General features: G+C 37.9%; 2 protein-coding genes across 9 annotated transcripts in view; both read left to right on the plus strand.

Annotated features, from left to right (window-relative positions):
* Positions 1 to 280: 280 nt before the first annotated feature.
* Positions 281 to 7198, plus strand: zgc:193811 (uncharacterized protein LOC559801 homolog). 2 transcript variants are annotated; one of them, XM_048205181.1, is made up of 5 exons: positions 281 to 584; positions 1683 to 1862; positions 1969 to 2085; positions 5564 to 5652; positions 6708 to 7198. In XM_048205181.1, exons 1-5 carry the CDS (start codon positions 357 to 359, stop codon positions 7060 to 7062), a joined length of 969 nt encoding a protein of 322 aa, XP_048061138.1. In that variant the 5' UTR covers positions 281 to 356; the 3' UTR covers positions 7063 to 7198. The 2 variants fall into 2 exon arrangements, with proteins under 2 accessions (XP_048061138.1, XP_048061128.1); XM_048205171.1 differs by having other exon boundaries at positions 308 to 584; positions 1650 to 1862.
* Positions 7199 to 8560: 1362 nt separating this feature from the next.
* kcnc3a (potassium voltage-gated channel, Shaw-related subfamily, member 3a) overlaps positions 8561 to 20955 on the plus strand; it is a 72835-nt gene continuing 60440 nt past the window's right edge. For 3 of the 7 annotated variants that reach the window (XM_048204934.1, XM_048204926.1, XM_048204943.1), the window contains exons 1-2: positions 8564 to 9549; positions 14519 to 15203. In XM_048204934.1, the coding sequence (XP_048060891.1) occupies positions 9488 to 9549; positions 14519 to 15203 (747 nt within the window). In that variant the 5' untranslated portion in view covers positions 8564 to 9487. Of the gene's footprint in view, positions 9550 to 14518; positions 15204 to 20955 lie in introns of all 7 variants that reach the window. The other 4 variants (XM_048204958.1, XM_048204952.1, XM_048204967.1 and 1 more) reach the window with 4 other exon arrangements.

Consider the following 20955-nt stretch of genomic DNA (forward strand, 5'->3'; position numbering starts at 1 on the left):
CCCAATACTGTACTAAACTTTCTTTAATCTATAGGGTATATTATACTACAATACACTACAGTTTACTGTAGTAAAAGCTACAGTATATTACAGTATTTATTACAGTTTATCAGTTCACTATAGTTAATATTACAGTATGCTGTAGCATTCATTAACAAAGTGTTGTAAATACTATAATATATATACAGTATACTGTAATATACTACAGTATGGATCAAAACACTAGTATTTACTATAAATTACTATAGTATTTTTTCACCTGGGTTAACTATTTAGGTTAATGTTTCTCTGACCGCCAGTGGCCGCGCGTTCGTTTCCATAGCAGCAGATAAACAAAGCAGGCTCCATTCCTATGGATGGAAGCAGCATTATCTCTGGCTAAACACATCAAGGGTCTTTCAGTAATATGTCACTTGTCTAATTTTCGACGGATAGGAGATCCTGCGTTTATTTGGTTGTTTATTTTCACTTTTGCGAATGAGTGGATGAAGCAAATGGATAACCACAGACGAAACGTCCAAACAAGCACAACCATTGGACATGTGTATTTGCAGCCTTCTCCGTTTTATTTAAAAACATGCAAGGTATGGTCACCAACTCTCGACATATTAAGATATACAAAACTCAAAATAAATTACAGAGGAGCAGTAATTCATCAATTTGCAACAAGCATATTTTCATACTCATAAGGCGTGTTCAGACCTTTATTTTGAAATAGCGATGAACATGAAAAATCATTGAAGATTGGTTGAAAGTACGTTTGTTTTCATGCCAAGAGTTCAAAAGATAACATCCATTCAATTTTATGAGGGAAAAAAAAGGTCTGAAAATGTTTTTAATAGAAAAAAAAAATACATTTATGATTGTGGCAGCGAGCTATAACCCACATGCATGTTGTTTTTATGTTTATTAGAGGCTGAATTCATATCAAATTCTGCCAAACTTCCCATACTACTTCTATATAGGATGTTTACTTCATAAATTGAAATAATGGAAATATATGGTTCAGATCACTCAAACAATATGGAAATGGAGGCGCCCTAATATGGTCAGTAATGGAGCTCGGTTGTCATCTAGTGAAAAAGTGTGGTACTGCGCCCAAACAAAATCTTACTGAAAGCTCATTTTTTGAGATATCAACCTGAAATTTGGAACACAACTTGTTCAGATTTTTTGATTTCCTTGCAGTTTTAGACTAAAACATGTTTTGTAAAATATATATATTTTATAAAAAATATAAAATATTATTTTTTTACGTTTTACATTTTCATAAACTTAAACTTCTATAACTTTTTTCTGTTTCACTTACATGTTATTTCAGTTATTTCTACTTCTACAATAATCTGACAAATTTCATCTTTAAAACAAGACTAGCCTTATGTCTATATTCCAAAGTATTCTTGAATTACAACCATTTAAGTTTGGATGTGCATTTTCATGTCTATAAAAAAGTGGGGTGACAGTTAACAGGTTAAGGACACCCAAATTAACTATATTTTTACATATAAAAAACAACAATTGTAAAAATACACTTTGCCAGACACTATTAGAATGTGTTTTGTTGTTCTTGTTATTTAGAGCTTTGATACCATCCGTACTGTATATGTGAAGTGAACTAAAGAAACAAGATGTGTTACTAACAAATATAGATATCTTTGACCATCTTCTTGTCACTGTCCCAGAATGCCCCTCTTCCTCCAGTCCTCCAGCGTCAGAACAGAGTGCCGGCCTCTGCTCACTTCTCTCTCACCTCACACTCTAAGCATGACAGAAAGCCACTAAATGGACCTCTGTATAATGAAATCCACTCTAAAGCTCCTCCACACTGGACCACACACTTCCTCAATGAGCTGGCCCAGAGGGTGAGATGTGTCTGTGTAAAAGAGAGTTTTTCTTTAGAGAATCTCCTTTTTGTTTTTGGAACTGTATGTACAAGTCATTCATATGTGTCTGTTTGATCCTCCACAGCTCAGAGACCATCCAACAGTGCGAGTGGTCTCTAACCCCATCAGTGAAATGCAGGACCAGTACAGAGGTCAATTAGCAGCATGTGAACCTCTTGGTGAACACTATAGCAAGATACAGGTGAGATAAAGAAGCTGAACATTATAGGCCCAGGTGAAGTTTCCACTTGTCCATCCCTATCTTTTAAAAAAAAAGACAAAATCTGGGTTACAGCAAAGCACTGTCAATCTGTAAACATTAAAATACTCACTGTTTCAAAAGTATAGTCACAAGATGTAAACAATATGCATTGTAACATGATGTTAGTGTAAAAACAATCACTTAACCTTTTCTGTGTAAAGTTGTATCCACTTTAATGCAAGGACTAAAATGACTGTAAAAACGTCTCTTAGAACTGTACAGCTTAAATAACACACAAGATTTAACAGGAAAATTCTTTTATAAAATTTTGAAGCTTTTTTGCTTTTAATTCCTCCAAAAATCACCCCATTCACTTCCATTGTAAGTGCCGCATGTAATCGCGATTTTTGCTTTAAAGGTCCCGTTTTTCGTGGTTTTTTGAAGCTTTGATTGTGTTTATAGTGTGCAATATAACATGTGTTCATGTTTCGCGTGTAAAACACCAGTGTTTAAATCTGGTGATAATATGTTAGTTAGTAATTATAGACCCATTAGTATTCTCCCAGTAGTTTCAAAAATTGCAGAAAAATGGATCTCCGAGCAGATAGTATCACATTTGAATAATACTCCATTCTCATTGCATCCGATGCAGTTTGGTTTCCGAAAGTATCATTCAACAGAAACTGCGAATTGTCTTTTAGAAAATATTAAATTAAAATTGGATAAAGGTGGTGTGGTGGGAGCTGTTTTTCTGGATTTAAGTAAAGCATTTGACACAGTAAATCATGAGATTTTAATTAATAAATTATTAAATTATAATTTTTCAATAAAAGTAATTAAATGGATAAGATCATATTTAACCGATAGACAACAATGTGTTCGAGTAGATAATACAATTTCACAATTGCTTACTAATTCAGTTGGTGTACCTCAAGGTTCCATATTAGGTCCTTTGCTATTCAGTTTGTACATTAATGACTTGCCTGATGTTTGTTCACCTACTGTAAACTGCCAGATGTATGCTGATGATACAATCATATATTTGCATGCTAAAAGTAAGAAGCAAGCTGCAGAAGAATTATCAGCAGAAATGGATAAAATTACTAAATGGTTAAATAACTCTTGTTTACATCTAAATGTTAGTAAAACTGTATGTATGTTTTTTTCGAAGTCTGCAAATAGAGATCCGGACCCTGATGTTACAGTAGCAGGTAGAAGGTTATCAGTGGTTCATGAGTATAAATATTTAGGTATAGTACTTGATTCACAACTCACATTTAAAAAACAAGTTTAAAAAGTTGGAAATAGAATTAAATTCAATTTGGTACATTTTAGACATATTAGGAATAATTTAACCACTGAGGCTTCAAAGTTATATATTAATGTTATGATTTTATCACACATGAATTACTGTTTGACCAGTTGGACACAAACAAGTGGGACTACTCTGCAATCATTAGAAAGACTCTATAAGCAGGCTTTGAAAATATTGGACAAAAGGTCTAATTCATATCACCATTGTAAAATTTTAACTAAATATGGGTTTTTAAGTTGGGAAAATATGATTAAATTTGCAGATATCCTACTTGTGTATAAAATTTTGCATGGTATGGCCCCACCTCCACTTAATGAATTTATTAAACAAAATTTTAACTTATCTACTAGAGCCACTACTAGAGGGGACTGTATAATACCTCATAGAAGAAGTGCTTTTGGGCAGTCAGTATTTTCTTATAGAGCAGTACATACTTGGAATACTATACCCATAGAACTAAGAAATATTACATCTCTTTCTTCTTTCTCTAAAATGATAAAAGGGTGGTTATTGGATAATCAAATATGTATTCATAAATAGTGGTTCTTTGTTTGTTTTTTGGTCTTGTATGTATTTTTTTGCTTTTGTGTGTGTGTTTACCATCAACCTGCCAGGGACTGCAGATGAAAATTAGCCAGAATGGCTAAATCTGGCACATTTACATAAGAGACTTGTTTCTTGTGTTAATTAATGTGCATTGTCCTCTTTTAAAAATAAATAAATAAAAAAAAAAAAAAAAAAAACAGTATTTTTCACATAATTTACTTATCTGTATACCGCTGTTTCCACTGTCATAAAAACGGGCTGATGACTTCCTTGTTCTATGAAGTCCCTCCTTCAGAAATACGTAACGAGTTCTGATTGTGCCAGCGGTTCCTGTGTTGTGATTCGACAGCTCTGAGCGCACCGTGCCCGGAAAAGTCACGCCTCTTACCATAACGTGGAGATGCACGTGCTCAGTGTTATTGTAAACATGTCTTTAATTTTATCCTATCAATTTGAGCCGGAATCAGACCCGGTGATTGGACTGCGGGATGAAAATAACAGCGTTTCGACGACATGGCGACAAACACAACTCTTCAAACGCAACTCTTGTGTATTCCTGTGGGCGGAGGTTAGTCAAAAAACTGTTTTAGTGACGTCATTAAAGAAGGAAGTAGAGGGATGTAGTCCAAACTGGCCGTTCGATGTAGGCGACTTCTGTTAAATAAAATATCTCGCTTGGCATTGAACTTTGAGCTTTAAAATTTTACAGATTTTATTTATACTCTAACAACAACATTACACACTAACTAAAGTTTGAAACATGGGATCACGAAGAACGGGACCTTTAAAGAAAATGAGTGATGATTTCTTGCTGGGTTTTTTGTTGTTGTTGTTGTTGTTTTGGTAACACTTTACAATAAGGTTTCATTTGTTAACATTAGTTAATGCATTAACTAATCTTTTTACTAATAATAATTTACTAATCTTTATTAATGTTAGTTAATAAAAATACAGTCCTTCATTGTTTGTTCATGTTAGTTCACAGTGCATTAACCAATGTTAACAAATACAACTTTTGATTTTAATAATGTATTAGTAAATGTTGAAATGAACATTAACAAAGATTAATAAATGCAGTAAAAGTATTGTTCATTCTTAGTTCATGTTAACTGAAGTAGTTAACTAATGAAACCTTATGTGAAGTGTTATTTTTTATTTATTTATTTATTTTTTTGGTAATCAACATAAAAAAATGCTGTTTAGTGAGCTTAAAGGGATAGTTCACCCAAAAATGATAATTCTGGCATCATTTACTCCCCTTCATATTTTTCCAAACCCGCATGACTTCTGTTTTTCAAAACATCATTTTCTGTGTTCCAATGAAGAAAGAAAGTCATATTGGTTTGGAACAACATGATGACAAAATGTTGTTTTTTGAGTGAACTTTCCCTTTAACTTGTATTAAACTCAAGTGGAGAATAGAAATGTGTTTTTTTTTAAATGGTGTGGATAAGGGAATATCAAACATCAATATTAAAAAATGCTTAATTCATGCAAAGTATATTAATAGATGACTCCCACAGCTCTCAGGATTCAGCAGCGCACTGCCAGCTGTTTTATCTCCACCAGAGCTTCTGGGCTGATGGAATGAATCACACTTCTCTTGATTTTACTCAGGCACTGTACAGACAGCTGGAAACGACTCAGGCAATCATGCAAGAACCAGTCCTCAGCACAACCAAGACCGACTTCAAGCGCTTTCACAGGTAACTGTCCACCACCAGAGGGCAGTGTTAATGTACTGCTCTGGTGGATTAAATGCTAATTCCGAGATCTGAGGTCAGCAGTGGTGGCTTCTCAAAACTGATGATGGAGATCAAAGGGTTTGCAGATCTGATTCAATCCCAAGATGTAAGTGGAGGATAATGTACTATTTGAGTAATCTGCTTTCAGGATACCATTAGAGCAAAGCATCCATCGCAAGAACATCAGGGGTGATGTAAATCTTGTGATCTGGCCCATCGTGAATTAGTTAGAATTATGGTGCACATAATACACTTTTGGTTTTCCAACTGATCAAAAATGTCTTCAAACATGCTCAGCTTAGCAAACCACATCTTCAGGGTCAGAACTGATCACAACACAGGTGATTTAAAGGGATAGTTTACCTAAGAATTAAAATTCTGTCTTTATTTACTCTCATGGTACATCAGATGGATGCTTTATTTTTCATGTTGGCTTGCTGCAGGGCAGATTGAAATGATTTAGTGAAGCATAGCTCATCTCACCTTCTGGCCTGGCCTCCTGAACCTTGTCAGCTCTTGATTGGTGGGCTGCACTCAAGGTCACAAACACATATTGACACTAATTCACACACCTCTTCACAGCAGGTTTATGTATGACAGTGTAACATCTGGGGAATGTCTCTTTTTGTGCATATTTTTTAGAACTGGTACATCTACTTTGCTGACTTCATAACTAAGAACAAATTGTTTTAAGAGCTTTTAAAGCTTCCTGTGTTTTAGCTTTTTTTATTGAGGGAGCAGGTATGGCGCATATACGAAGATGTTTCTTATGCTAAGGAATGAAGAGCTTTAGTCTCAGAGGACCCACAATCTCCCAAATGTGTTTCTATTGACAAAGTAATATATGGGCTAAGTGAATGGTCAGCATAGTGATATGGCAAGAACATAATGGACCTCAGAGCACTAGTGTGTGGATGCAATGTATTAATACCCTTCTGTGAGCCTCGTGCCTCCACTTTACCCACTAAATCATTTTCTCTTTCTTTTTCATAGTCATTGATAATCCTCTTTTTCAGGTCAGATTTGTCTTCTCGCTCTGACCTGGATGCTGCTACCTTTAATGGAAAACTTACCAAGAGCGGGGCTCACAGCCGACTTCCTGCTCACAAAGCTCCATCCACTTTATCATGTCAACCCCGGCTGCCTCGCCCACCTCTGCCTTTGCCCCACAGGGGCAAAAGCAGTCTGTATATGGACAGTTTTATGGTACCTGTGCCTCCCCCAACATCACAAGCTGCTGATATTGCACAAAGCGGGGTGAAATGGGAAGAAAATGGTGGTAGAGGTCTGTTACTGGATGTTTTAGGTGTTCCTAAAATGTATAGTACTGAAAATCAGACTTATGGAACAAATAAGATGTCTCTGCTGTAAGAAAAGAGTTTGATTTTCAGTTCGGCTGTAATTGATCTGAACTTCTAAAATGGATTCATCAATATTTCTGTTCTTTTGTCATTCAGAGGATCTGTAATAAATGGAGAATGAAACATGTTAGAAGTGATTGGTGGAAACATTATTGATTTATTGATCTGGAGTGTGTGCCTTTTGTGGGTATGTATTCTTTATCCTTAAAGGGACCATTCGCTCAAAAATTAAGATGCAAGATTACAGGAAGTATGCTTAAAATCCTGGAGGAAAAAAAATGCAAGTACAGAGGGAAGACCAGGGAGAGGCATGAATATCGCTGAGGAGGCAGCTGGCTGCACACCTAGACAGCCCAAGAGGGTTGAACAGTAGTGCATGCTTAAACACTCTCATGAAGAGAGCCAAAAACAAAACAGAGAGGGTGGTAATGAAAAAAATATATAGAATTGGGAAGAATATTGCAATTTAGTCCAAATTGTGTCCCACCCAGTTTTTTCCACCTACTTGCTCTTGCGACATCTCACTCTCCTCCCCCAGCTCTGCCTCCGGCAATGTGCCAGAGAGAGAGAGAGAGAGCATGACAGATTTAAGGCCATATATGGCAGCTAGATGAATAAAAATTAAGGAACAGGTGAAGGCAAAGATTATGAAGCGGCGGAGGCTAGATTTATCTTTTAGAGAACTATTAAAAGCAGATAAAATGGTTAAGGGATAGTTAATGGTCATTAATAAAATATTAGAAAGAATAAACATTATTGACCATGTCTAGTCACCTATGACCTCTTATTGTCCTCAGGTAGTATTTTGATTTGAATATTCTTATCTAGGCTACAATATTTGATACAAGCTATGTCAGAAGTTTCCAAATGTTAGTGTGTCCTTTCAGGATTTTTATTTTTTTATTTTTTTATTTTTTATTTTAGTATCTGCCTACTTTTGCCCTGCTTGCATTATTTGATTTTCTTGGATGTTGAATCTGTTTATGCAGAATTCTGAGACCTGGCCTGGTGCTTGTCCTAATTGGTGTAGCTTTGTTGTCTCTTTCACACAGAGACACAAATTGCACCATACTGTATTTTGGAACATCCATAAGGAGGAGACACATATTTGTACAGAGTGACTGGAGATCAGGGTTACAGATTTACACTGGTAATTTATGAGCCCTGGAAACACACACTGACCAAGGTAAAAGACACTCATACACGTCTTTCAGCCTGTAAGTGGAGGTAATCTGTATGTCATTTATACTTTCTTATATTGTATACTATAATTTTCTTGTGTAACGTTAATATTTCACATAAGTGCATTTTTAAACAAGCTCCAAGTAGCTAGCTAGTTAGCAACATGGATTGCAAACTTAATCGTTTAATGTTCATTAATTACCCTTTTTTAAATAATTCTGCATGAAGTGGGTTTAGGAATGTGTTCAAGATTTTTAGTTTTTAAGGACTTAATTAAAAAGTCTTGTAAAAACGTAATTGGACGAAATGCTGGAAATAGCGACAGGTTTGTTTCTTGGCGTGTATATGGTTAAATGGCACAGGGTGGGGTTTGGGGAGGGGGCACCAGCTGCCACCTTTCCCTTTAAAGAGCTGAAGGGAGGGAACAACGCAGAGGGATCCCATGTCACCATTAGATTAAGGACTAAATTGCATGGAAATACAGATTTACAAAACAAAAAACATCGACAGAGAAAGAAGGGAGGGAAAAACGGACGGAAGAGATAAGGGAGGCAGCTTAAGGAATAACATTTCTAGTCGTGCCCGGCATGCTGCCTTGTTCGGCATAAATAAATTCACACAGACCCCTCAGTCTGCAACTAAAGACCTGGTTACGGTCTCTTTGACCCTGGACAACGGGAACAGGTGAAGATACGGAAGAAAGGATGCTAAAACTAAGAAGAAAGGGATAGACTGTTGATGGAGTGAGTGCATGAAAATTAAAGAATTAGAGAGAGGTGTTTCCCCGCTGCTCGTCTCGCTTGGTTGGATAGGCTGCTTCGTTTAGGGGATAAAAGTAATTGGTTAATACAAGCTTCGTTAAATCATAGAAATGCTTATTTATCAGGGGGAAAAAATTGGATATTAGACCTGTAACACCCGTGTATATAACGGGAATAATTCATTTAAAGAGCAAGGGCAGCAGAGGTGCAACATAGGCGATATATAATAAATATATATATATATTTTTCAGAGGCTAGTCTTTTATATCACTAAAGGAACTGGACTACGCAGTATAGCACATTTTAAACTGGCAGGTGTTGTAGCAAGAATATATTACATTATTCATAACTGTAGCCATTTTATAGAAAACAAAATCTTATGTTTAAGTAGCCTATTCTGCACTGTCATTCGGACCCCATGCCAAGAGGATCCCTCCGTTCAATCAGAAAACAGTCAATTCCACGTAGCATTTTTGTGCAGTTTGTGTGTTCATGTGTGTGTGTTTAGTAACACGCACACTGCACGCACGCGAACAGAGCCAGACCCAGAGCGAGTAAGTATGTAATATAGGTGTTTGTGCTGTGTCTGTGTCGTGATCTTGTGTACAAGTGACAAAATATATCACCTCTGTTCTGAGTATTTCTGTCTGTGTGCCCGGTGTACCCATGCAAAGCAGGCCTGCCTACCCTCTCAGCCTCTGCCAGTCAACAGACTCAACAAGTAGTAGTCAGGTCTACTTTGTTTTTGTCACTTACTTAAACCAGCGTGCGAATTATGGAAGGATTTGTTAACCATAAAAGTCACATTACAACTTAGAACGCGTCACATTCTATTCGTAATGACGAATAGAATTCCCTTTTCCTTGAGTAGCCATGACCAATCGATCTATGGTAGCCAATCTGTTAGCCTACTTGCCACAAAATCATAGATTTACACAATTTTAAATATTTCAAGAGGACATTTAGTTATTTGTTAAAAAATGTCTATAAGGCCTATTTGACAGTTAGCTTTAAAGTAGGAGACGAATATTACTGACAGAAAAAAGTAGGCTCCCTGAAAGTCACTCAATAATTCGCACACTGACTTAAACCCCTTCATATATTTTTTTTTTTATTTACTTGATGATTTTTAAGGTATTTCTGATATGTTACATTTTGAGTTGTCAGTCCACCAAATATATGGACGTTTCATGTCCCACAATGATTGGTGTCTGATTTTTTTTTTTTCACAGTCATGTCACTTGATAGCTGATGGTAGGCTATGTCTTTTCACTGTGTTAACATAAACATCAAATCTTCTTTATACCTGTCTGTCCACTCTTTTAGTAAAAAGTATTCCCTAATTCTCTTTTAGTTGAAAGAGAGTATCCAAGTATATACCCTTCAGTATGTTCTCATTCCATCCACTGTTTGTGTGTGTGTGTGTGTGTGTGTCATCATGACTCCCTGCCCAATGGCAACTGCAAACAATACTCAGTTAAAAGTTTATTTTGGATGTAGATGGAGCTTTCCTCATCCTCCCATAATTTCCCCCATGTCTCTTGCTAATACTCTAACAAAGTCCCAAAACAATAGGTTCTGATAAAGTTGTAGATAATAACAATGCTAAATACAGATAATAAAAATGCATCGTTTGAATAACAAAACACATCAGCTGTTAAAATGAAGGATAATTTCCCTTTGTCTTTTGTTGTTGAAATCTTTGTGAAATCTTCTAATTTTGTTATTTTATGATATTAACATTATGTTCATTGTTTGAAAATAGGGACGTTTTTTGTTTATTTTTAACTGTCTAATGTAAAGCCCTGAACCTGTTGAAACAACACTTTCATTCCAACGTGTTTTCCTCTTCCTCTACACGCTCTCATCTTATCACACACCAGTTAAACTTTTTTAGGTTTGTTTCTCTCAGCCTCTGGTCCCTCCCTTTCTCCCTCCCGCCTTCACCCACTCACATCCTATTGGCAGTGCCTTATTTCAAATCATTTACTCTCCCTCCTGCTGATGCCTTTCCATGATTTCGCATCCTCACAAATACACCCTTTCCTGACAGTGTGACCCTTACCGATCACCTGAGATGACCTTCTCTGTCCTCCGTCTGGTTTTCAAGTCCTTTTTCCTTTTTTTTTTTTGTCACCCAACTCCATTCTTTCCCACCGCTAAGAATAGTTTCCATCAAGTTCATGTGTGATTTGGCTTAACACAATTATATCCCATCTCTCTCCGGCTTCATTCCCTGAGTACTTAATGGGGGACTATAAAGGGATGGTAATTAACCGGAGAGGGCACTTTTATTAATTAGGTTTTAACGAGAGCTGAGGCTGGGGGGGGAGTGGGGTTATAACTATCTTAAGAACACTGTTAGTGTTAGATATGGGAATATAGTCATGCACGTCTCAATGCTGTCACTGTAAGATGAGTCTTCTAAGCTCCTTTCTGTATCTCTTTCTCTCTCTCTTGACTGAAAAAGAGTGGGCCTTTTGAAAAGGGCTCAGTCAGAGCGCTGCGATTAGTTTCAAAGCAGAGGTCAAAGTCTGACTGATGACCTTCTGAGGATATATCGTATTATGCATGTGTGCCAGTTCTGTGTAGTTTGACTTTGCACAGCACAATTTCATTTTAAGCTAATTAATTGTGCTGCAACACAGCTTTTTTTTGTGAACGTGACTACGTTTGTGTACGCAAGCTTCCTTGGTCTGTTAATTTATTTTCTTTTAGTGCTATTCCACAGGAGACGTCGATATGAGCAACTCGGCTGAGAGTAGCTTAGTGCACACAAATAAGAGAGAGAAGGAGGGAGGGATTGCAAAAAGCTTCAGCAATCATTGGGCTCAAGCAGCAGGCTGAGGCTGAGATAATACCTGCCCGCCAGTTCATATAAATCAGCAATTATACTGCATTTGTTAAGTGATTTCAGTCACTTAAAAGAGTGTAAGGGCTAAAAAGGCACACAAACCTGTATGCAATGCATCGACAGATGGTTTGCATAAGGCATTCATACCTCAGTCGGGGAAAAAGCTTGAAGAGGAGGGGGTACTGCAGTATTTTGTGCTGTGCAGTTCCCCGACGAGTCCTCTAGGTGGCCTTTGAGCACCGCTGAGCTTCAACTGCAGTGGGATAGCAAGTAGAAAAAGCCAAAGAACCAACACTGCACCAGACAGAGAGAAAGGGAGTTAGAGTGAAGGTTTAATGCAGACGCACTACAGCATACTGTAAGACAGAAGAAAAGTAGCGTAGATATGGGTCAGTTCTACTTCATTCTCATAGTAGTGCATGTATTTATCACTTCTCTTTGACATTGTTTCTCTAAACTGAATAATTTATGAATGGATCCTCATTTACCTTTACTGCAGTCATTCCTTCGCATTCCCCTCAGTGGCCATAACCTGTTCTCTCCGTTTTTCCTCTCTCTTCGCTCTCTGTCGGTATAGTGCTGTTGACTTTTATAGGCGTATCTGTCCTTACAACCAGCCCCCATCCCAATGGACATGCACACTTTAATGTACTTCCCCCTTATCCAGGCACACACACTTAACAATGATTTCCCTTTTTAGTGGGAGCCTTTTTTTTGCTTTGTCAGCACAACTTTTTTCTCCCCCTAGTTTCCTCTCAGTTTCAGTTTTTCCTATTCATCATTTTATTTATTTACACATTTGTGTTCCCGTATAGTTATTTATTTCACCAACATAAACTTGTCACATTACAAACACCCTACAAAAACGCCATTGGTTTAGCCAATGTTGAATGCTGGGCTGCAGAGCCAAAGTGTTTACACTTTCAAGGATTTAGTTATATATAATTAAATACTATAGATTGTAACAGCAGTTGTGAGTTATTATTTTTTGTGAGATTTATTTTAGTTATTTATTTATGACTCTCCTTTGGATGTCTGGTATATGGCTCAAATTTTTAACTATATTTCCTTTGCTTATACAGTCCTTAGCTTTAAATGGTTAACTGAAACTCATACGCTGTCCATGGTGCTGAAAGGAGAAATCAACTTGACTATCTTCATTTAAATAAGCAGCGAATCCGTTTGCCTTGTTCCGTATTATTAAGCCTCTCTGCTTCCTACGGTTCTCACTCTCCTGTGGTCTTTGTTGTTTCAACAGTTAATCACAGAGGGACATAAGGGAAAGCAAGAGAAAGAGTGAGCTGAGGAGAATGGATAAGAGTGGATAAGTAATGAGGGAAGACAGTCTGACAGATATGTATGGAGCAGCCGTGCAGCACAGCCAAACAAGAGGAACAGATATAGGAGAGTTATTGGGAAAGCTGGAAAAGACAGCACAGCAAAACATGGGAGGAGGACATTTGTCAGTGAAATCTGACCCTTGTCCACTGTTTTGCTAGGCAATCTAAAAAAATTGCTTCATGTAGTAACTTCTAAATTAACTAAATGATCTGGTTTAACATGAATTTGACTACATTAGGTTAGACTAACTTTTGAAGTTTAAATCAGGTACAAATAGATTACCACTTTTTACAGTGTATAACCCCAAGAGAAAAAGATAATAGTTTCCCTGCTCCATATTTCCAAAATGGGACATTTTGATTGGAAAAAGAGTGGCAGTACTCATTTAACTACAGCTGAGGAGTAAAAACATTCCGTTTTTAAAGCACCTTCTCGATGTAATGCCATGAAAATATGAATGCGTGTTTGTGCGTAGTGAATCTAAGCCTTTTTTAACAGAATATTGTAATTTTAGAGATTGTATACTACAATTATGACTGCAACAAAGGTTAATACTGTACACTGACTGTACTGAACGGTCTGCATAACATTAGCGCTGCCCAAAGAGAGACAGCGAGAGATAGTGTAAGAGTTAATGCTCTGCAGTCTTTTCTCCCTATTTTGTGTAGCTCAGCAAATAATCGTTCTGCCTTTAGCTTTTCTCCCTCTTCCTCCCACCCTTCCTCTCGCTCTCATTCTCTTCCTCTCCCTCTTTCTATTGGATACGCTGAGAGCATGGTGTGGGGAGGGGGGTGGCTGTGAAACATTCAGTCATTTTCATCTCCCTTCGCTGTAATTGAGCAGAGTGTTTTTTAGTGAATTGAGGGACATGAGAGCTGAGTGATGGTAAAAGATGGAAATGGAGAGATGGGTGGGCATTTCAGAAGAGGAGGGGTCTCGTTCCTGTTTATTATGTGACACTTGAATGTATATTGAACTCACTCCCTCATTAAAATGCTTATCCCATACACCTGCATCAACATTCATCTTGCCAGGGTCGTAATTAAAATTACACGATTTTTATGGACGGGTCCTTTCTTTTTCAGGCCCAATGAGTAGACTATACCATAAAAGACCTTAGTATTGCCTTATATGTGCACTTTCTCCAGAATTGTAATAGGAATTTGACCATTGCCGTTGTATTGCACCACCTATGCAGAGCTACATTAGTGACTGGTGCAAGAACTAATGATGTGATGAGTTAAAAACAGGTTACTTTTACCAGCTCGATAATGTATAAAAGTATGAGCATCACTAATTTTCTTTTTTCCTCTGCTCTCCCCCCGCAGGCTCCTCCTCCCCCCCTCCCCTCTCGGTTCTCTCTCCTCCTCTCCCTCCCCCTGCTCCTCTATGCTCAGTTCGGTGTGTGTCTCCTCTTTCAAAGGGCGCAAGGGTGGGAACAAGTCGTCCAACAAAGCATGTTACAGCGCAGACATGACTTGTCCTTCAGACAGCGAGAAAATAGTAATAAACTGCGGGGGGGTTCGGCACGAGACTTACCGCAGCACACTGAAGACGCTGCCTGGGACCCGCTTGTCCTGGCTCACGGAGCCAGATGCGTTCAGTAACTTTGACTATGACCCCAAATCCGACGAGTTTTTCTTTGACCGTCACCCCAACACCTTTGCTTTCATCCTCAACTATTACCGCACAGGGAAGTTGCATTGTCCCAACGATGTCTGCGGTCCTCTCTTCGAGGAGGAGCTCGCCTTCTGGGGTATCGACGAGACGGACGTGGAGGCTTGCTGCTGGATGAACTACCGACAGCATCGGGACGCCGAGGAAGCGCTGGACAGCTTCGAGACGCCCGAGCCGGACCCCCCAGAGGACGACCCCGCGCTAACGGGTGGTGCGGACGGGGACTTGAAGAGGTTGTGTCTACAGGAGGATGGTCGCAACACCAGCTGGTGGAGTATCTGGCGGCCCCGCATCTGGGCGCTGTTTGAGGACCCCTACTCCTCGAAATACGCCAGGGTGAGTGAGTGTATCGGCATCTTTCGAAATATACATTATTAAACGTGTCTGTATCAGTTTGTGAGCGCGTCATGTGAACTCTTTGTAGTATGGCATTATCGTCCCTGTGATACTTGTTTAGCTACTACTACTCGACACTCAGGCTATTTCTCGTGTACACGGAATCGCGAGCTGGTTTGCAACAATAGGACTGTCGCACTTGGCGTGAGCTGGTAAGTTGTAAACTTCTGGAAAGTTTGTTGGCTAAGTTTGAAGAGAAAAGGACTCGGCTTCGTCAGGTTTCTCAGTCACTCTCTCTGAAAATGCAGTATTTTGTCTCGCTGTCGCGCTCTCCACGCGCATTATTTGGCGGCGAGAGCACGGCTCTGCATGCGCAGTGGACACCTTTTGAAAACTTACCTCTTTGGTTCTGCTGTTAATGTAGCTAAATTATGAAATGCTGAATGAAAATTTACTTTAATTGTTTGAGGAACGTTGTTATTCAGTTACTTAATTTCACACTCGACTTTCTAGTCAAGAATAGGCTACTTTATTCTGGTTGCTAGTCTCTGCGTTCAGCAAATATTTCTGAATAATAATGAGTGGCAACGCTGTACTGCTGGCTGGTTTCCTACGTAGATAGTCGTGTTCAATCTTTCAGCTGTCGCTACAAGCTAATAAATCATTTTCCCTCCGAAATCAATATATTTAATGTCCATTTACTTACTAAGTATGCGTGTAGCAAGCCAAATAATCTACAGCCAATCTACACGCATTCATATTACAACCTCCAGTCATTGCGCATGCGCAAAGACGATGCACATTTCGCTGTTGTCCATACTGCAGAACGGTACCTGGCAGACCCCTATGATATTGAACGTCAGGACATTTACCCTGAGGTGTACACTATTGAGTTTTGGCTATGGACATTGCATTACCTTGCATGTTGTTTTATGCTAGAAGAACGTTTCAGCAAAGCAGGAACAAGTGGGAAAATAACTGCTTATGCCTGAATGGGTGCGTCTCATTGGTCATGAATCAGTATATCATGTACTTGAATTCAGGCACTGGTTAGGACCCTGACTCACTACACATTAGGACACACGACAGGGCCGTAGCTGGGGTATCTGGAACCCCAGTGCAGGTTGTGGCTGCGGGTACCCCTTGGTTGAAATCGCGGGGCCTCTAGAATCGTCACCACCTTTTGCCCCACTAGCGACAGCTCTTTTCTCGTTGTACACCGCCTCTACCGGCATTTATGAGCAGACATCTTTTTGACATTTAAAGTACATTATGATAAACAATTTGGTTGTTGCAACATTTCAGCCATAAATAAATTATAAATGTTAGCTATTACCTGTTAGCTTTGTATGTTTATGCTGATACATATTCAAATAACTGTTTGTATTTAAAACGTCTATCTCATGTCATTATGTGTAGTGAGTTGGCTCACATGATTTATGTTTCGCACTTCAGAACTTCCTAGAGGAAACATAGTGAGCATCGATGATCCCTGGTTTTCACGGTGCATTGTGGGAGTTTTTAGGTAGCGAACGTTTCAGGACGTTGGAAGGATTTTGCGATTGAGAAAGCCCTTAAAATGACCGGCTCCCTGATCAGTGCCCTGATTACTGAACTAGGGAGCTGATTGAAATGCACCTTATGATAGTAAACCATTTAGTAATTTTGTCGATTTTGTACCTTTTATAAGGTAAATGACCCATACCAATGGTAAGATAGCCTGTATGTTTAACCTGAAAATTCTAGCTTATCAAAGCGAGTTACTGGTATCAGGTTGTGCTTAGGTATGTATCCACATTGGGAGCACAGGATATTCACGGTATCCCAGGAACTAGAGATTCCCTTGAGTCTTGCTTTTAACTGAATCCGTTTCCTGCTTACTCAGCAGAAGCCCCGTATGTCACTGCCACCACAATCACCTGATGATCACTGCATCCTCAATCACTACAACCTCTCACACCCAGAATTGAAGGTGAAATTGGATTTTTTTTCTGGGTGCCACTACGCTTCTGATCCCAGTTTTGGGATAATGAGCATAATAAGGTCATTTGAATTCATAAACTTTACACAACCCAGTTAGATTCACCAAACTATTTGCTTGCCATTTTAAGTGAGCAGTCATATCATTTTTTTCCCTGTCAGACAATAATCTCTATCATTATATAAAAATCTGTAACGATTTTAGGAAAGCAAAGTCACTTACTGACCCTTAAGAGATGTTTCAGCTGGAGCACATGAAAGGTAATTCACCCTTTGGCTCTCAGAACGTCATTCACAAGCTAGTGAAGAGCAACCATTTATCTCCTTTATCAGCGCAGGCTGGTTATTTAAGATATTTATCTCTCTCGTCACATCTGGGTCAATAGATCATAGTCATGAGCAGTCGATACATACTTGCTTTCTTGAAATCCCCAGGGTTCCATTTAACTGATCAGTTTTCCTTTTCATTGTTGACTGCATTTAATTGCAGAATTGCTCTTAATGCATTTGAAGGGTCTGCGATTGTAAGTTACCCAGCTCTTCTCACAGTTCTCAAGGGGAGGGAGAGATGCCGTCATCGTTTTACTGCGTCGTCATTGAATGGAGGTCTTTTATCAACCGTGACACGCATAGTGTTTTATTAGCGGGCTGCTGTATGGGTGCAGGGCCTCGTGCCGGATTGCTAATCATCACTTACAACCTCCATGTCCCTTTCTCTGGCTGTGCTATAGCGTAACACTGCGGCGTCTCATACTAGCTGACTGCGCGCTGATTTCTGCTGCAGAGCAACAGAGGCAGAGCCTGTGCATTTGTGTATGTGCGTGCAGGCAATGCTGTTAGTCACTTTTTTTTAAATTAAAAATATGCAAATGCATGCAAGATGTGTATTATCTTTTGGCTACATTTTTAACTGATTCAGTTTTCATTTCAAGCACTTATGAAGATAGAAGGTGTCTTTAAAGTAAATGCTGACTTTCAAAAGACTGTGGTGTCGGGCACCATTACATAAATAGCATGAGTATCTGAGTTGATCTATGGAGTCTGGACTAGGAGCTCTCTCTCTCTCTCTGGTTAAATCCCTGGTTTAAATCGGATGATCCAGTGAGCCCATACATAAGTGAAGAGTTGCAGCAAACCCTAGCTCCTTATTGGCCAGATTAGAGGATTCAGATTTAATTCAAGATTGTTGTTTTTTTGTTTAGTTTTTTTTAAAAACTTTTTGATGCAAAGAACTGATGATCCCCTTGAGACACCTTTCATAAACTATAAAGGACAAATATATTTTCATGTTTCACAATTTATATTGTGAAAAAGTATTATAAATCTGTTTTAAATATTTACTTTAAGTTGACACTGTATTTTTTTCCTTCCCTCCTTTAGAGTACTGTTTATTGTTTTATTTTATTACCATTTTAATTGTGGAAAAAATATAATAAATATGTTTAAAATATCTGGAAACTGTTTACTTTCTATTAAGCAGACTCTGTATTTTTTCTACCTACTATTATTATTTTATACTTTATTTAATTTTACAATTTTTGTTGTTAAAAATATTACAAGTATGTATATTTATAATATATTAGATATATAATATATATACATAATATGTATATATATTTAGTTTCTTTCAAGATGACACTGTATTTTTTTCTGCCCAGTATTATAGTTACAAGATTATATTATATAGTACCATTATTTTATTTTATTTTATTTTTACGATTTATATTGTGAAACAAAAATGATTAATATGTGTCAAATATTATCTAGAAGATATTTTGTTTCTATTACGTTGACTGTATTTTTTCATTCTTACCATTCCAGTTATTTTATTTTATTATTTATTTTTCGACACACTTTTGTGGTCCCCTGGGGGCCCCAAACTCCAGTTTAAGAACCACTGATCTAATTGACAATTGTGATTTGTAATTTATATGTGATGAACTAGAGCGAAAGGTTGGAGAGAAGACACAAAAGACACACTGGAGTTAAGGCAGATTAATACAGGAAGACAATGACAGTTACCTGAGGAGCAAATGCACAGTATGTTGAATGATCGAATGTCTTTACTGTTGTTCAGTATTTTTAGTGTTGTTCAGGCTTGAAGTCGAGCACATGTTGTATGGATGAATAACAACCTGCGGGTGCATAGTCATTCACGTGCAAAATCCTATTCGATAAGGATGAACAACTATTAAATGAACTACAGAGCTCTAGCAGTGTTTCTTAGCAACAGCCCGTAGTCAAAATAATCCCGCTTTTGCAGTGCTCTGTGTATTTTGTTCTCTCACGTAAAAATATATTTGCAGAAAGCCTTTTATTAAAGTCACAATTCACCTTGCTTCAGGTAGATGATCCGGCATGTGTTTAGAAACGTATGTTTGTTTTATCGCTTTGCATTTGTCATGACATTCATTACTAAATAACTGCTTTTACATGCGTTATGTCAGTAGATCAACCCCGGAGTGCCCCAAATCTTAGTGAGCTCCCTAACTAGACAGCGTTTGTGGTTGTCATGTCGGCATGCGCACCTATGTTTGATTGTACTGTCACCAGGAAAAGCATGACGTCACTACCGGAGCTGTCCAGTGCTGAAAGGCAGAATTATTCTCTGGAGGTTAACGCTGCTATAAATAAAAGAAAAAGTGCACTGATAATTTACATTGCCAGTACTTTTATTCTAATCTAATTCTATTCTAATCAAAGTAAGTGGCTTAACAAAATACCTTACCAATATTTCATTTCCACAAATAATATCGCATCTAGCATACAAGCAAACAATATTCATCCTTTTCTAAAAGACAAGGAATGTAAATAATTAAAAAGTAATCACTAAATAAATAAATTAAGGGGAGGTTTTGTGGGAGAACTAGAGAAAAAAGTCTGCATTGCCAGTACTTTTAATTACAAATTACAAATGGCTTAACAAAAACTGTTCACTTTACCAATATTTAATATGAATAATATCTCATTTTTAGGTGTAGCATTTGACAAATATTTGACCAACCTTTATCTAAATGACCAATAATTTGAATAAATAAAAAATAATCACTTAATAAATAATTATTTAAATATATTTGGGGAAGATTTTGTGGGAAAACTGGAGAAAAAAGTCTCCATTCCCGGTACTTCTATTCTAATCTATTAAAATTTTGTGGGGTGGAAAAAAATGATTGGAATAGGATTTTCTCAATGCTTAAGTTGGATTTCCCAATAGCACAAATGTCCCAAAACCATCAAATAGTGCTGTCTCCCCACCAGGTGTTTGTAAACAGTTAGCGACACTGAATGTGCCAAAAATAACCTTAAATGTCGGGACTCCAGGGACCTGAAACTATTTGAAAAGTGTGTCGCTCCTTGCGTGCAATGGAAAATGAATATGACTTCTTGCTTCTTTTGCAACGTTTGATTTATTCATTGCAAACACGTTTGAAGTGCATCCTCAAGGGCCGCATAGACCACAGCAGCCCTCTGTGTACAACACATCGAATATGATTGGATTCCTTCAGATACTTTCCTTTTAACCACAAGCTTTTTCTTCTAAAATGGGCTTGTGTTTATCACTTCCTTAAAAGTATCAATTACCTTTGGGTTCCCTGTAATGTTCGTGATCATTTGTAACCCGAGTTTGTATGCCTGCAAATCCTTCTTTTCAGTTGAGACCTCTTTTGGCACCCGTGCTCACACCTCCAGTCTTCCCCCACTGTTATTCTTTTTCTACTTTTACTACATCTCTAAAAATAGTAAGAAAATAAGGAGATATGTGGGACAAGAT

Source organism: Megalobrama amblycephala, linkage group LG1 (genome assembly GCF_018812025.1).
Source record: "Megalobrama amblycephala isolate DHTTF-2021 linkage group LG1, ASM1881202v1, whole genome shotgun sequence".
NCBI lineage: Eukaryota > Metazoa > Chordata > Actinopteri > Cypriniformes > Xenocyprididae > Megalobrama > Megalobrama amblycephala.

Bases quoted from the DNA above. Each gene is read 5' to 3' on its own strand.
- zgc:193811 (XM_048205171.1), top strand. From the start codon at position 357: ATGGAAGCAGCATTATCTCTGGCTAAACACATCAAGGGTCTTTCAGTA. The intron at 1,863-1,968 runs GTGAGATGTGTC...GATCCTCCACAG, and splicing joins TCAATGAGCTGGCCCAGAGG to CTCAGAGACCATCCAACAGT. The intron at 5,653-6,707 runs GTAACTGTCCAC...CCTCTTTTTCAG, and splicing joins GACTTCAAGCGCTTTCACAG to GTCAGATTTGTCTTCTCGCT.